This window comes from Alexandromys fortis, unplaced genomic scaffold (assembly GCF_014885135.2).
Source record: "Alexandromys fortis isolate MF-2015 unplaced genomic scaffold, M_Fortis_MF-2015_v1.1 scaffold_193, whole genome shotgun sequence".
NCBI classification, from domain to species: domain Eukaryota; kingdom Metazoa; phylum Chordata; class Mammalia; order Rodentia; family Cricetidae; genus Alexandromys; species Alexandromys fortis.
In genome coordinates, this window is record NW_026068083.1 from 460,050 (window position 1) to 476,294 (window position 16,245).

Here is a 16,245-nt window from a genome sequence, read left to right on the forward strand (position 1 = left end):
AGAGCGTGGAGGGAGGGATGATGCAACTTTACTCATGGTGAAGATGCTGCTGATGTGAGAGCCAAAAGCTTAGACTATCACAAACGTGTAGCTGGTGGCATCTGGAAGGCTGACTAATTTTCAAGGAACTCTACCATGAGTTAAGTTATATTCTTTGCACAAGTGGCTCCTTGCTCATTTAAACTGAACCACGAGAGTGTGGCCATGAAGATGTGTCCACAGGCTCCCCTTCTGGTTCTTCTTCTCTTCCTCTTTCCACACTCACAGGTTCTGCCTCTACCCAAGTCCTGAACGCCTCAAAGCCACCAAGGTCGGAATTAGCTTCTTCCATATTCTTGTCAATGTCAACAGTTTAAACTCTTCCTGGGAATCATGAATGTTCCTGATGACATCCAGACTGGGGAGCTCTTCCTGGCGGTTTCCATTTCCTTTGTGCAGATTCATCAGGAGGGACAGCAGGAGCCTTTGGAGAGCATCTCTTAAGACTTGACTGCTGGGGCTTTCGTGTAATCCAGCATGCATGTGCATTCCTTTAACCACACATCTTCATCACAGATCCCGACAAGAGCATCTTGAAAGCAGTCTTTGCTTGTGGGCAGTAGGTCTCCCAAAGGGCTTCTTCAGCGAACTGTTATAAAGACATGAGCTGTCATCCAGGCAATGTTGCTGTACTTAAAGAGCACAGGCAGAGTAGATTCGATCCAATCCTGAGGTGTCCTAGGATTATTGAGATGATGAACGCAGGTTTCAATGTGAAGTCACCAATCTGCTCATAACAAAATCAGACTGTCCTCTGAATTCTCAAAGTCGGGCACTGACTTCCTACAGTTAGAGACCTGGATAGCATCTTCCTCTAATCCGAGGGTACTTCGCCCACGATAGAAACAAGCCGTTCTGTATAATCACCTTCATGCAGTCATGCAGCTTTCAACACTACTGGCCACGCCTCCAACATTACACTTTTACGTTAGTGGTTCCACTTCTTTCTTTGTGAGTCATGAGTTAGTTCTGTTGCAGCAAAAGCAGTGTTTATAAGAAAATTGATAGCACCAAATGCATATATTAGAAAAGAAGGTCACAAACCAGTAATTCGTCTCTACTGTAGGAAACTAGCAAAGGGCGACCAAATGAAATCTAAAGTTAAAGAATAAAGTAGCTAAAGTAGGAATCTGTAAGATTGAAAATAAAATTAACAGAAAAAAAATCAAGAAAACAAAAGCTTGCTCTTTGAGAAGATAAATAAAACCCCCAACTCTTTAAGCAGGCTAAGTACAAAGAGGGTATAAACTGTTAAAATCAGATAAAAATCCTGTGGACCCAAATGACAATAAGCTGTAAATAACTCTATGCTTAAAACTATTACTCTAAATGAAATGGGCCAATGCTTTGAGAGACACAGCCTCTGGCTGGAGAGACCACTCAGCTCTCCCAGAGGTTCCAAGCCATTACTTGCTGGCTCACAACCATCTATAGTGGGGTCTGCTGACCTCTGCTGGCTAAAGTTGTACATGCAGATAGAACACTTATACATAAAAAAGAATAAATCTTTTAAAAAAGGAGGCAGACACTATCTCTCAAGTTTCCCATAAGAAAAATGTAGTTAAAATGAATCCATTAAATAAACTGAATATGTAATTAATAACTATTTATAATAGAAAATAGCAGAGTCAAAGAGACTCTCTGGATGATTTGAACAAACGTTTAAGACAAGTCCAATACCAAATTGCTACCACCTTTTCTAGAAGAGAATAAGATGAACTCATTTCTACTTCTCTGAGGCCAGCATTACCCTAATACAAGAAGAGAAAATGACACAGCAATAGCACTAAAGCATAGCCCCTCAAAGAAAATAGGAATAAGCAGACTCAAAAACACATACACAGAATTGGAAGCCACTGGGACTTAACTCAGCCTAACATAATATCTGAAAGGTGGTTATCTATCGTTAGTAATAGGCTAGGAAAAAAAGATCACAATATCATCTCCATAGATGCAGAAAGGTCTTAGCTAAACTTAAACACTCATTCACAAAAGTAGAACAGGAGGGATTTCCTCCACTTTGCTAAACCACATGTGTGGGAACTCAAAGTTATTATAGCACTTAACAGTAATCAGCTAGAAGCTGTTCCACAAAGGTCAAGAGCAAGGCAGGGATGCTCAGACCATCATTGCTTCTCAGCATCCAAAAAAGATGTTTGATTAATCCAGCGGTATAATAAGTTAATAAGAAGCTTACAAATAGGAAAGGAAAAATAATCCATTTGTGTACAAAGATTGTTTTATCTGTGTAGAATAAAGAGTTACAGTGGTGTTTTATTACTGTTGTTTTTACCAGATACTATGTATGTACTACATAAGTGTGAATTAATTTTAAAAATTAAGTGTACGTGTGTAAAAGACCAGAAGCAGAATCAGATGCCCTGGAACTGGAATTAAGGAAGGTTGTGAGCACCACGTGGGTACTGGAACAGAATCCAAGTCCTCTGCAAGAGGGGCAAGTGCTCCTAACCACTGACTCATTGCTGCAGCCCATAAGTATAAATTAAAACAGCAGTGAAACACCATTCCACCATTACAATGGCCTGGTTTAACCCTGCACCCCCAAAGTTAGGAATCTTTTAAGTGAGGTAAAACCGGGGCGTGCTTATTCTTCTATCTGTCTGAGCAGCTATGAACCAGTAGCTTTGGGCAGGTAGTAAGTAATTCTAAGTCCTGGATGTCTGTGAGTATCTTAAATGGGATACTTTTGCCTGGACCCTAAACACTCATCAAATGCCTGCTGATAAAGATAACTGCAGGAAGGCAGATTTCTGTGTTTACCTAGGAGAGAGGAAGGAAGGCCTGGCAGTGGGAAACTCTTTTCATGTGTAACTAGCAGAATGTGATTAGCAAGCCCCAAAGGCAAAGGAGACGGTTCTGAGCTGTGGGAATTAATTCCCAAATATCTTAACAGGAGGGAAGTCAGCTACAGTGAAAATCTACAGCAAAGGCCAGCCTTTTTTTCCCATAAAACAATAATGCCAAAATTTCCTTGAATTTTGGTTTAACATTTACCAAGGCTCTTGGCTTTGATAAATCACTCATAAAAAGATGGCTGAGCAATTACTGTATAATGCTTGTAGCACCCCAAAGCCGGCAGAGATGTAGCGATAAAAAGCCTCATTTATCATTGATAGGAATGAAAACCACCAACAATCAATTAGACATAATGGGCTTCACCAGTTAGGAAACTGAGCAAGAATAGCGTATCATTTTAACAATTCTACTCCATGTACCACTCACTCACACATTAAGAGTTCTGGATCGTGTTTAATATGTTTAAAAAGTTATATAAGGTGCAATTTCTGATCTGCCTCAAGCAGTATTGCTCTAGGGATGATGGAGGTCTGACTGGAAAGAAGAGATGAACTCACAGAAACAGAGCAAATCTGGCATCTGGTGCCCTGGACTCTCTGGCGGGGAAGTTAAAGCATCCTTCAAGCTCAGTATGATTGCTATATACAGTTGAACAGGGATATGGGGTTGTGCATACAGCTGAATCAATGAGGCAGGTTAAGCCAGTCTTGGTGAGGGCAGTCTCTGTAGGAGAGTGGTCTTTAGCCTGTATGGGGGAAGAAAGCTATGGTGGACATTTTCTGCACACAATATCAACACTTCCTTGCATGGCTGAGGCAGGTTTTGCCATCCATCTGAGCCTCACTCTGGGTGGAGGAAGATGTTGCCGCTGCCATAGGGTTGAAATACGGGATTCTTGATAAGGCTAAGCTAATCTCCACAACACACATTCATTTAGGACTTTGTTCCCTCAGAAATCCCTTCACTCCCTGCTTTTATTCTTAGGTGTTCAGGAAGGATCTTAATGCTTAGTCCAGGGGCAGTTCACAGCAATGCTTCACACCAGACCATAAGGATAAGAAGGAAGGTCGTAACATCTACTCTAGCCAACAAACACAAAGGGAATAGTATAACAGGTATAAGGCTTGAAGCCTCAAAGGTTGTCAAGGGCCAATTTCACAATATCAGCCAGAGAAACAGTCTTATCTTAAGCCTTTTGCTTCTCTGGGATGTGCCAGAGATATTGGCCTCATCCGTGTTATCATTACTGTGGGTCCAAACACCTATGAGGTGGGTCCCAATTATCCTGTCTCAATTGCAGAACTACAGTTAAACAGAGCCCACTGGGACTCCAAGTTGTTAGAGACAAGTTCCCTACCCCTGCTCCCCCGCCCCCCAAAAGAGAGAAGTAGTCATTAACAGAAACAAGTAAAGGAAGCTGGTGGACTAGACCACGGGATAGAGAAGCTAGGCCCACTAGGCTCTCCCTTGACCCAGTCTTACCTGTATGGATACAGTTACCAGACATGTCAGAAATACAGCTTCTTGGCTATTTGAGTAGGGTTGTTTAAAGACAAAAAACAAACAAAAAACAAAACCAGGTAGTATTTAAAGACACCAAGATTTTTCCTTTGGGTTACAGTCTCCTCCGTGTGCTCACTGTTGACTCCAGGGTCTCACTTTCTCACCTGGCTGGGCTGGATTGGCTATACCAATGCAGACATCTGTAAAGGATCAACTAAGCCAAAACCTGCTTAGAGCCCACCCTGCTGACTAGTCAGGTAGGCCTCCTGCCCGCCCAGAACTCCACCTCCCTGCACCATCAGCTAAACTGAAAGGTAACATAGCAGCATTCTCGGGTCCCTCTACAATGCATCTGTTCCTCAATCTCCCGTTTCTTCCTTCTGGAAGTCAAGGGCATGTCTCTCTGAACACCAGTTCAGGAACTAATGAAACTGCATTGCCTCGGGAAATCTCCCCCAAGCACCAATGTCTAACTGCCTATTTCCAGATTCTTCCTGGCAGCGTATAACTAACTGCCTGTCTCTAAATTCTATTTAAACATAACTGACGGTCTGCTTGTCTCAATGTGCTACACACAAGGAACTGAAATGGGCTTCCTTCTGCTCCTTTATCCAAATAAATACTTTTTTTTTCTCTTTTCCACGTATTATCCTGCTTCACCTGGGAGCATTCCCTTGTCTGACCAATGAGAGTTCCTTCTAGTCAGGATCCATTCTTTGTTCAGATGCCACCTTGCTCACTTTAGTATGGTTCCAGGGATTTGACCTCACTGGGGTGGTGGAATTAAGGGAAAGAAGAAAGGAAAGGCAGGGCAGACACATAGAAAACCTGGCATGAAGTGGAGAAGCTGTGGTACCCTGGAATCCCATCATATTTATGACATACAGTTGGACAGATGTGGATTTCTGGCACACAACTGAATCAAGGAGGTGCGTTTAACTAATCTTGGAAGGGGCAGTCTACGTAGTGGAGGTGGGGAGAAGACGCTGATGAATGTTTCCTGCACAAACTATTAAAATCACGAGAGGCTTTGCCATCCTTGAGGCTCACCCTGGCTGCGGGGAGGCTTTGTCACCCATGGGACTGAGCCAGGAGTCCTCGACATGTCTGTGTTCCTGTCATCAGCATACATTCACTCAGAACTTCATTTACTCAGGGCTTCCTCAGTTCTTTACACCGATCCAATGAATTTACAATATTTTACCTTATACCAAAACCCAGACATTATAAGAAAGAAAAACTGCAGTTTGATATCTCTTGGGGTCAAAGAAGCAATATTCAATATAAAAATAAAGCGTAGTCCATGTCATCAACATGAGGTAGGATAGAAAGACAGGGAAACTGCATACACGGAAGGGACCAAAAGAGCCCTTAAGCAGAGCTTAGCTGAAACCTCTCTTCATATGGGAAGATCCAACACAATTGACATACAGAGATTTTTATTTATTCTTCTGCATGTTCTGTGTTAACATGAACAATGGACCAGCTTATAGCCTGAATGCCTGGCCTTGTGTAGGACCCCTTTCATTTCACCAGCCATCATGTGAGAATCTTTAGCAAAACTGCTAACTTTGTCTGCAATGCAGCTATCCTACCTTTTGTGAGCTAGACTTTTACATTCTCCATTGTCATCCTGTCAGAGGCCCCCCAGGAACCATCTGACAAGGCCATTTAATTCTTTGGGAACACTTTGAATTTAGTAACTTCAACCCTCACCCAAATCTCACACTTGGCTGTTGTCAGAAACATGGGCAGTGATTCTGAGAAGCCCACAGCCAGGCTCTGGGCTGTGTCTTACTTCCTACAGAATATGGCTCTCCTGGCTTTCATCCATAATAACACAGCTTTATTAACCCCCAGCTCTGCGTTAGTCCCGAGACTCTTTTCTGTGCTGAAGCTCTTAATTCTGCTTTGGACTGCTTTTATCAAGGCCCCTGAACGTCTAGCAAACCCCTTAGGCTGCCAAGGGTAACAGTGGGAAGCTGCGCCTTCTGATCCCATTTAAAGAACCTCCATAATCTGATAAATAATGTACACGAGAACAGTGAACTTCTTAATTAATTAAAAAAAAAAACAGAGGCATTTCGTCTAAGACCAGAACACAAGGAGGGCATCCCTGTCATTTCTTCTCTCCATCATCGTACTAGAAATGCTAACTAATGCAGGAAGACTCCAAAAGAGGCTCCATCTGTTGGGTGAGGCTGAGGGGTGGGCCCAAGGTCAGGCCTGACCTTGTGCCTCCAACTCTTTGGGTGGCCACCTGGGGTGGAGTTCGGTTAGCACACATCAAAGAAGGGTGGGCCTGGCAGGCAGTCGCCTGCAGCCACATGTGATTGCTATCTGTTCCTCACTCAGGACCAGTCCCTTACATTCACAACTGTCAATAACGGCCTCTTGGAGCTTGGGGGTCCGTCTTGCAGGTGGCTCCTAGGTTGTCAAACCGATGCCAGAGCTAGCACAAGGGTGCTGCTCCTTAGCAGATGGGTGCTAGACTATGCTGTCTTTACTCTCAGCGAGGATCCGTGGTCCCTCCAGAGAGGCACTGGTTGACATGAGGTGCCATATGGGAACTGGATAAAACTTCTTATGAAATTAAGAAGGGGACATGAGAGACCCATTATCCAATCGGCTTACAAAGTGTTTATGATGTTTTCCGGGGTTACTGTATAGAAACTTCAACATTCGTGATGATCATCCAGAAGTGAAAGACTCAGAGAGGGAGATCTGACAGACCAGGTGGAAAAGTGAGTGATAAAGCTTGCCACGTTCAAGCAACAGTAGACCGCTGGAGTGCCCTGCAACGGGCAGACATGGAGGCTTGAGTCCAGCTGGGTAACAAAAGGAATAATTATGACCTTATATCTTCAAGCAGCCCTCAGAAGCTCATGAGACTGTGGCCAAATGTATAATCCTGGCAGGCCACAGAGCAGCCAAGAATATCTTGGAGAGCACGCCTCCTCGGGTCTTGCCATATTAACATCCTCCTCCATATCCTGATCTCTTTTTACATTGTTTATTAGAGATTGTAATTTAATCACAAAGTTTCTCTCATACCTTTCCTCCATCCAGAAACCTTCTTGCTTTCCTTTAAATTCATGGTACTTTTTATTAATTGTTATTGTGTGCATATATGTATTTGTATATAATTATATACATATAATTATATATATATATAATTTGTTATAACCTAGCAGGTCCATATAATATTACTTATATGTATGTTTTCTGGACTGACCGCTTGGCACTGGACAACCAATTGGTGTGCTCTTTCCCAGGACGGTAGTTTATTTCTGAGTGCCAAGAATGTTCTGAAGTGAAAGGTTTCTTTATAAAAACACAGTCCCATTAAATAGTGACTTATTCTCTGGATAATAGAAGCTTGAAACAATCATTTTGTACACTGTTGGGAGCAGTGAGCCCCCAGATCCTGAATTTCTTGTGAACAACTTGTTTTCCCCTGATCTGAGTGCCTACAGCTGCTCTGAGCACGAGACCTGCAGGAGTTCCTGATGGTAGGAGAGTGGTTTCTGGTGGGTTTGGCTATTTCTATATAAGCTGCCCCTGAACACAATAAAGGGGGCATTCTGACTTCAAGGATGAGTCGTGTTTCTCTCTGTCTGTGTGTCATTGTGGGTTTCCATCTCCAGCCCCTTACCCAAGGCTCGGGAGCTGTATGGTGGCGCACAGAGTGCAGACAGGCGTGGTGCGCTGCAGTACACAGGTGGCTGGCACCCACAGCTACACAGTTGTGTCCAGTGTGCTCTCTCTTCTCTACTGGATTATGTGTAGAGGACAAGTTACCTCTTCAAGGAGATGTTCAGACAGTGTAGCATGATGACTATGAAGAGCAACCATTTCAAAAAGCAAGACACTGGGAGTTAGAATTTGTTTAACAACAGAGATCTCGGATGCTCTTCAGACGACAGCCTCCTAATCCTGTGAGGAACCACAACGAGCCCTTCCGATCGGGACTCTGAGTTATTCATTTAGGACAGAGGGCAATGCTGCTTTGCTTCCCTACACCCCGAGCAATGGGGCTTCTTCATCACAGATTATACTTGCACTATCACAAAATGACCCTTCTCTTTTTATAAACTGACGATTTCAGATATTTAGTTACAGTGATAGAAATCAGCAAGGCTGGTGGAAGACTGGTGAATCAACTAGACTACAGTGAAATTAGCAAACCCACAAACATATTCGGAGACCCTCAACAAAGAACCAAAGGAATCTTTTGAACCAATAGTGATGGATAACTATCCACCTGCAAAAAACTACACCCAGACACAGACCTGATACATTATATACAAAAAACTAACTCAAAATGGGTCATGAACATAAATACAAAATTCAGATCTGTGCTCTCTATGAAATTAACACAGGAGAAAATATAGGTACTATAATCATTAACAAAAAAAAATTCATGTTACGTTGTCTTAAAATAAAAGAATTTTGTTCTGGGAAAGACACTGTTAGAGAATGAAAGCCCCAGGCATGGGAGAAAGCACCTGGACCATGGCCCCGTTACAGTGTGCGGACGTGGGCTGGAGAGTTGAAAAGACGCTTCGGCAAGACTGGTGGCAAACAAGACAACAGACAGATGCTCAACATATTGATCACGATGGTTCTGCAAATGAAGTCTGCGCCGAGTCCTCAGCACAGCCCTGCTCAAAGGCTGAAGCCTGAAGCAGCTCAGACACTAAATGCTGGCAAAGATGAGCCATACAAGAGCGTGCAACCATAGCTGGTTGCACTAGGACACGCTACAGCCACTGTAAGACAGTTTGAGGGCGCACAGTCAGCTATGCTCTAAGCATAGGACCCAGCAACCAATGCCCTTGGTATTTATTTGTGTCTCCACAACTGTGTATAGCACCCAGCAAGTTCCAAGATGTTAGACATAACGAAATTACAAGGACAGTTCTGGGCTTTTCCTGTGGTATGATAATCTGGGAGCCTCTGTATGAACTGTTTATGAAGGAGTGTGTAAGAAATTATGACATAAAAAAGAGGTAACATGGGTGTGGAAGGGTACACCAAGGTTTTAAGACACTAAGTATTAAAACAATAAAATAAAAATAAAGCATCAAAAGAGCCAAAACAAAAGCATAAATATCCCTACCAGCACCAAACTGAATACTCACAGTTAGACTACTGTAGCTATTTCGTGCTAAGATGAATTTCATGATGAGAGCAGGGTATTTGCTCTTGGGGAAATCCAAATTTTTATATCTCATGATGTGTTTTATCAACCTTGGTACACCCCCGTTTGCTGTGTGTATGTATAGAATTGTAATGTCTTCTTGTCGGGTTGGTTTTGTAGTGTTTGGTTCTTTCTTAAGTTTTTCTCTGTTGTATAACGAATGTTTTGGCAGCTTTTAATTTTCCCCGGTAGGCTCTTGGGTGTCTTGAATCACTCTCCTTAGTCCAAAGGATCCCTTCTAGAATACTCTGTAGGGCTGGTTTGGAGTTTATAGCTTCCTTTAGTTCATGTTTTCGTGCAAAGTTTTTATTTCTTCCTCAGTCACGGCAGACACTATGGCTGGGTATATTAATCTGTGTTCACAGCTGTGATCTTTAGAACTTTAAAGTATATCATTCCAAACCCTTCTTGCTTTAAAGGTTTCCATTGAAAGTCTGCTTTAATGGGCCTGCCTTTACATGTGACTTGGTGTTTCTCACTTAGAGATATCAGTACACTGCAATTTCTTTTCTAGTCCAGCCTATTTGGTATTCTAGGACTCTAGGTATAGGCTTCTGACCTCATAAGGGACCAAGTCTGAGATGGATGGCTATAGGGTCCTGGCTTTGGGATGGGGCTCTAGGCATGATTCTCTGACCCTACATGGAGCTAGTCCAAAGTATAGCATGGTAAGGTGGGATCCTAGGTTTGGGCTGGAGTCTGAGTGTAGGACCTCTGACCTCACATCGGCCTGGGGCTGGTCTGAAATCTTTTTTTCACTTTTGAATGATGCAGGGCAATTATTTTCAAGTAGAAACATAGATATACTGTAAATGTATACGTAACTACTCATGTGTAAAAGCACATTTGCTACTTTTTATTTAAGTAGTTTTAGTTCACCAATATTATAGGTTATTTTATTCATTACTATAAACATCATTATACTCATGTATTTTAAATTATTACTTACTTTTCTTCATGAATCCAAAGTTCTTACTGAACTTTGAAGTTCAAAATTTAGCATGCAACATAACATCAGACACAATCACAAAAAGTACGGCAGAGTAAAAGCAACATAGCAGGTAGTAAAATAGGAAAATCAAAGGTAAAGGGAGTTATTACGGCTTAGAATATCTATAATTTGGGATTGAAGAGATGGTTCTCAGTGGTTAAGAGCACTAGTCGCTCTCCTAGAGGACATTTGTTCAGTTCCCAGGATCGACATGGTGGCTCAGAACTATCTGTAACTCCCGTGACATGGATCTGACACCCTCTTCTGACGTCCGTGGGCACCAGTCATGCACATGGAGTGTGCACACGTGCAAGCAAAACACTCATACACACAAAAAGCAAATCTAAAAAAAACTGAAAATGAATATTCATACTTTGATTGCCTATGCCCTTAAAAGCTTATTGAAAAATAAGTATCAGAATAAGCACAAAAGCACCTGCAGTACCATGTTCCCTATAAGAGAAACACTGGGATCATAAAACAGAAGAAAATTAAAGCAACGGAGACAGAAAGTCATTGAGAAACTAGTCAGAAGAAGGTGTGCTGCACCACGTAACAGCAGATAAGGCAGTTATTAAGGGCAATGAAGAAAATTATTGAGCCATGAGTGTCCCTTTAGAAGGATAATATGCTCTGACCTTTAAGACACGACTTTCAAGTCTGTATTTACATAAAGACTATACCTTTATCAGCTTAAAGCAGAACCCAACACTACAATAAGAAGTAGAAATCTAGAAAATGGGCTCTGAGCACAGGCAAATCAGCAGTTAATTACGAAAGACACCTCGATCATCAGAAGATTCAGAAGTGGGGTGCATGGACTAGTCCAAAGAAACATAGGGCTACAGACCTGTTCACAAACCCAACAGAAACAATGTAAAAGAGATGTACATACTCTCTGCACTTTCCTCCTGAGGAGAGGCATATTTCTTGTTCTGAGTCGGGTTTCTGGTTATAATAAGTTTCTTCTCAGGAAACAGATTGTCCGCTGATCCATCCTTTTTCTGGTATTCTACAGGAACGGCTAAGGAGAAAGAAAACATATGTGTCAGGGAGTTTCTGAGCACTCAAACTTCTCACCCATGGGGAGTGTGGAAAGCCACATCCACGACCCATGAGTATGTGGCAGCCTGTCTTAGCAGCTCCCAGCCTCCACTGATCACTGTTTGTTTTCTTTCTCTCCCACGGAATCCAGGACAAGGGGGCGCAGGCCTCCTGTTGGGTTTGGCGACAAGCTCTTTATGCTTGGGCTACTCACGGCCGAATCGCGCATCCTCAGAAGTTGTTCCTCTCTCTGCTTGGGCCTGGGATTCTAATGAGGACTCTAGATGCAAATGAGTAGAGACATCATCTGGCACTGCAAAATGAACTACATAAAGAGATACATTCAGTCTCTTCAACATAAAGGAAAAATCTATGGAACATCAGGGTTCAAATTTCTAACGAGATGACAAGTATATAATAGCAATTGCTCTGATTTTCATAAAGTCCCAAATTGCTATGTTATATCTGGCATGAGTATGAGGAGAGTTTTATCAACCGATTATGGAGTTTGCCAAACTACTTCATAAATGTTCTGTGGCACCAACCGTGTCATAGTCTGTCTCCTAGCTTCACTGAGTACTCATGCCTTACGTTAAGATTTATTCCTAGACAGGCCAAAGGGAACCAATGTCCACAAGGCTACTCACCACCACAGCATTATTTGCCACTGTGAAATGTCCAAAGTCACATAAATCAAGCATGGGAGAGGGGCTAAATAAACCAACACACGTACCAGTAACTGGTGTGGTATAGAAACTGCAGGATACGAGGGGGTACAAAATACTGAGCACATTTGTGCAAGAACAGCACAGAAGCATTTATATAATGCACTTGGGAAGATTTGTTAAAAGAATGTTAAGTAAAAACAAAAACAAACAAAAAACAGCAACAACAAAAACCAAAACCAAAATTCTGACTCAGAGTTTATGGGAGTGGCCAGCTAATACTCATTTAACATATGGCCCAAACCATGAGGAAGCCCATCCCCAATACTACCTGGTTAGCCAGGAACCAGAAACTGGATGGCCCAGAGGTCTAGAGTAGAGCCAAGCATGACTGACACACACACCAAAAAAATAATAATAATAATAATAAAAAATAAAAAGAGAAAAAGAAAAAAGAAAAAAGTCAATGAAGTGATTTCTAATGATATTTTGCTACACTCATAGGTAGGTGCCAGCCCCATAGTTGACAGAGGGGCTTTCTCCAGCAGCTGATGGAAGCCGATGCAGAAATACACAGCCAATTATTAGGCACAGCTTGGGGAACCCTGTGGAAGATGAGGAGAAAGGACTGCAGGAGCCAGAGGAGTAGAGGATACCTTGAGAACAAGGCCCACAGAATCAACTAAGCAGGCCTCATAGGGCAATCATGGAGCCTGCATGTTTTGCTAGGTCCTGTGCACATGTATGTTATGGTTGTTCAGCTCCTGACAGTGGGAGTGGGAGGCTGTCTCTGACTCTTCGCTTGCTCTTGGGACCCTTTTCCTCCTACTGCGCTGCCTTTTCCAGCCTCCATATGAGGGTCTGTGCCTGTTCTTACTGCTTCTTGTTGTGCCTTGTTTGGCTGATAGTCCTGGGAGGCCTGCTTTTTCCTGTGGGGAGGTGGAAGAACAGTGAATCTGGGTGTGAGGGGAGGTGGTTGGGGGGGGACTAGGAAGAGTGGAGGGAGGGGAGACTGTGGTTAGGATGTATTGAATGGGAGAAGAATAAATAAAAGGGGAGAGACCTAAAATATGGTGTCTAGTGTGCTAACCTTTGGACTGAAAGACAAGCAGAGAATGCTGTAGTTGGGGAGTGTGCAGACTGTGGAAGGAAGAACAGTCCTCTTGGGGCACCTGGGTAATTGTACACACTTCTTTCAAAAAATAAAATTAAATCAAGGAGGAGTGAGGAACAAACTGCAAACAAGCTACAGAGGTGAAGCAGAACCCCCACGAGTCACTAGGGAGTGAGTGTAGCCTGGACACCCGGGGACAGGCTGGGGTCTTGGTTCCTCCTCCTGTTGGTGTGATGAGATCTCTGGAAAAGGTTCCTTAAGGGATAAAATTTTATTCTGGCGCACACTTTAAGGGTACAGTCCATTCACAGTGGGCCATGCTGCGCCCACATTTGGGAAGCAGAGTGACGAATGCCTGGCAGCTTCCACTTGTTCTCTCTCCATCCTATCCCACCTGGGATCTCCTGCCAGGGAACGACCCCACAGAATATACACACGATTACTTGTCAAGGAAAAATATCTGAAAAGAAAAACCATTCTCTATTCTGATTTGACGGACTGCATTTGGGGCATCTTCCACTATGAGGGACTTAATCCGCTATAGTCATTCTGTAAGGAAAAATGAAACCCTGGTGGAGTTTGGTCCTTTTTTTTTAAACTTTTACTTTCACTTATTCCACAGCAGGGTGTGAGTAAACGCTCAATGGTTACTTCTAGTTAGGCTTACTATTTTAACTGGCCAACTTAAAACCTAACAATTTTCTATAACAACATAGGCAACAAGCAGGTTAGCAAATGAAGCCCTTCTAGGGCAACGTAACTCTCAGAGTTCCCACTGAACACGTTGAGGGGATGCTGGAATGTCAGGGAGCATGCTCACACCCTAACTGTCACAGTAAGACACCAGGGGCTTAATGGGGCACCCCTTTCCCATGTCAGTGGCACGGAGAGATTCTCAGTTACCTCCCCTTCGCCATTCAGTCTCTTAGCTTCTGTGCTAGGACACTTTAGAGAAACCATAGAGTGATTGGCTGATCCATTCACTGCACAAAGAGGGGCAGAAAACAACTGAATGCAAGATTGTTGACCAGACTCAAAAATTCTTTGGGGGGGGGGGGGTTAGTTGCTTTATATTGGCTATCAAACTCAACCAAATTTACTCAAATCTTTAGTTGATCACTTTGGGGGTATGGAAAAGTGGCTGCTCAGGCAGCAAACATGGCCCAGCGGAGAGATAGAAGCATACACTTGATCCTCTGCTGGACACTGCAGGCCCTTCACTACTGAGTGTTTTACGTGTGAATGGCCTTAGGAAAGAGATCTTGGTGCTACTAAACAACCTTGTGTCAATCTACTAGATGGATGGCCTCTCCATTAAACATGAAGGCCAGACAGTGAGCCGTGGTGTGTATGTGTGTGTGTGTGTGTTGTGTGTGTTTGCCAGAAAGTGCCAATATCCATATTTGATAGGCTTCAGAGAAGTGTAATTTGTTCCAGTCTTCCCAGTAGGTCCAGAGATTTGTGTGTTTTGCCTCCTTGATGAAGAAAGGAGTTATTAATACAAGGGGTTCCTTAGTACAGATTTCAACTTTTATCCAGACTTTTCACATTCCATAACTTAGTATGATCGGGGCCTTAGAAATAAACTAAGAGCTGTGATCACACAATTCCCACCATGAGAATGAGAGGCAATCAGGCAATTCTTTCTAGTTTTGTTCTGAGGCAATCAAAAGTGAGCCTTTATATTCTCTGCTATTGGTAAATCTCCTTCAGGCCACTAGAAACCCCCATTGTCACAACCTTTACGAGTGCACGCACACTCTGGAAGAACTACCCACAGGAATGGGTCTCCCACATCCTGTACCCAGGCTACTGACACATCAAAAACATCTTCACTATTCAAAGAAGAAGGCGGGCATGATTATCCATCATTGCCGAAAAAAATTAAAGCCACAAGCTGTTTTTCTACTGAGCAGCTATGTTCAGCACAAGTGCAAGATGTTGGGTACCCAGACAGATTGATGAGGGCCCATAAAGCCTGGCTGCCACTATCAGTACTGGGGTTACCTGCCATGGTGACAGCGATAAGCATAGGATGCAGCTTAGCATTCATCAATTGGCAACCCAATCTCTTTTGTGGATTTTCAGATACTGATGGTCAGGGTTGGTTAGCTTTGTAAAGGGGGCATCCAACACATTGCTTGAATCTTTCCATGGTGGACCCTGATGTTCTAACTACTGCACAGATCATAATCTGGAAAAATCCATGTCTGGGGAGGCACTGGCTTCCTACTACTGTACTAACAGAATCATCTAAATAGGCTCAGATAAGGGCACAGAGCCAAAAGAGCCACATGTTGTCTTCCACACGTGTCACGTGACTGGGGCCATTGTTTTCTGCAAGGCACAAAAAAATTCCTGGTGTGTGAAACTCCTGAGCAGGACCTGAAAGCATCCTGGCCTCTCACTTTAGAAAAGATGACTGCGTGTAATTGGTCCTCCCACCTCTCAAGCCAAAATAACAGGAAAAACTAATGGGTCTGCACAGCTATTTCTGCATCCACGGTCTAGCCAGAGAGCTCACATGGCACTCATCTCACTGCTTCCCATGAAGACCCCACAACTCTGAGGAGGCCACAAACAACATCTGACCATCCTGGTGGGCCCCTTCCTGGACCCCTGTGACTTGCATTTGCCCTTTCAGGGTCATACAAGGATGAACCGTCCGTTCGTCTGCTGACTGGAGCCTGGGCAAGCAGGAGGTGCTGGGGTCGGCTGAAAACACTAACTGTTCACTAAAGAGTGATTTGCCCATCACTATTCTTGGAACTCACGAACCATAGTCTTGTTATAAGAAATAACGGTCAAAACACTGATGATGCTTTTGATTTTGAGTGAGGCTGGCAGTGCTCAAATATCGTGTTTAGAG

The 16,245-nt window shown here is 43.2% G+C and overlaps 1 protein-coding gene across 1 annotated transcript in view; it reads right to left on the reverse strand.

The window, feature by feature from the left end:
- Positions 1-16,245, reverse strand: part of Ccdc7 (coiled-coil domain containing 7) — a 196,054-nt gene that overhangs the window by 75,837 nt on the left and 103,972 nt on the right. Inside the window, exons 28-29 of the mRNA XM_050122079.1 lie at positions 11,812-11,922; positions 11,449-11,577 (exon numbers count right to left, since the gene is read on the reverse strand). Coding sequence (XP_049978036.1) covers positions 11,449-11,577; positions 11,812-11,922 — 240 coding nt within the window. The remainder of the gene's footprint in view (positions 1-11,448; positions 11,578-11,811; positions 11,923-16,245) is intronic.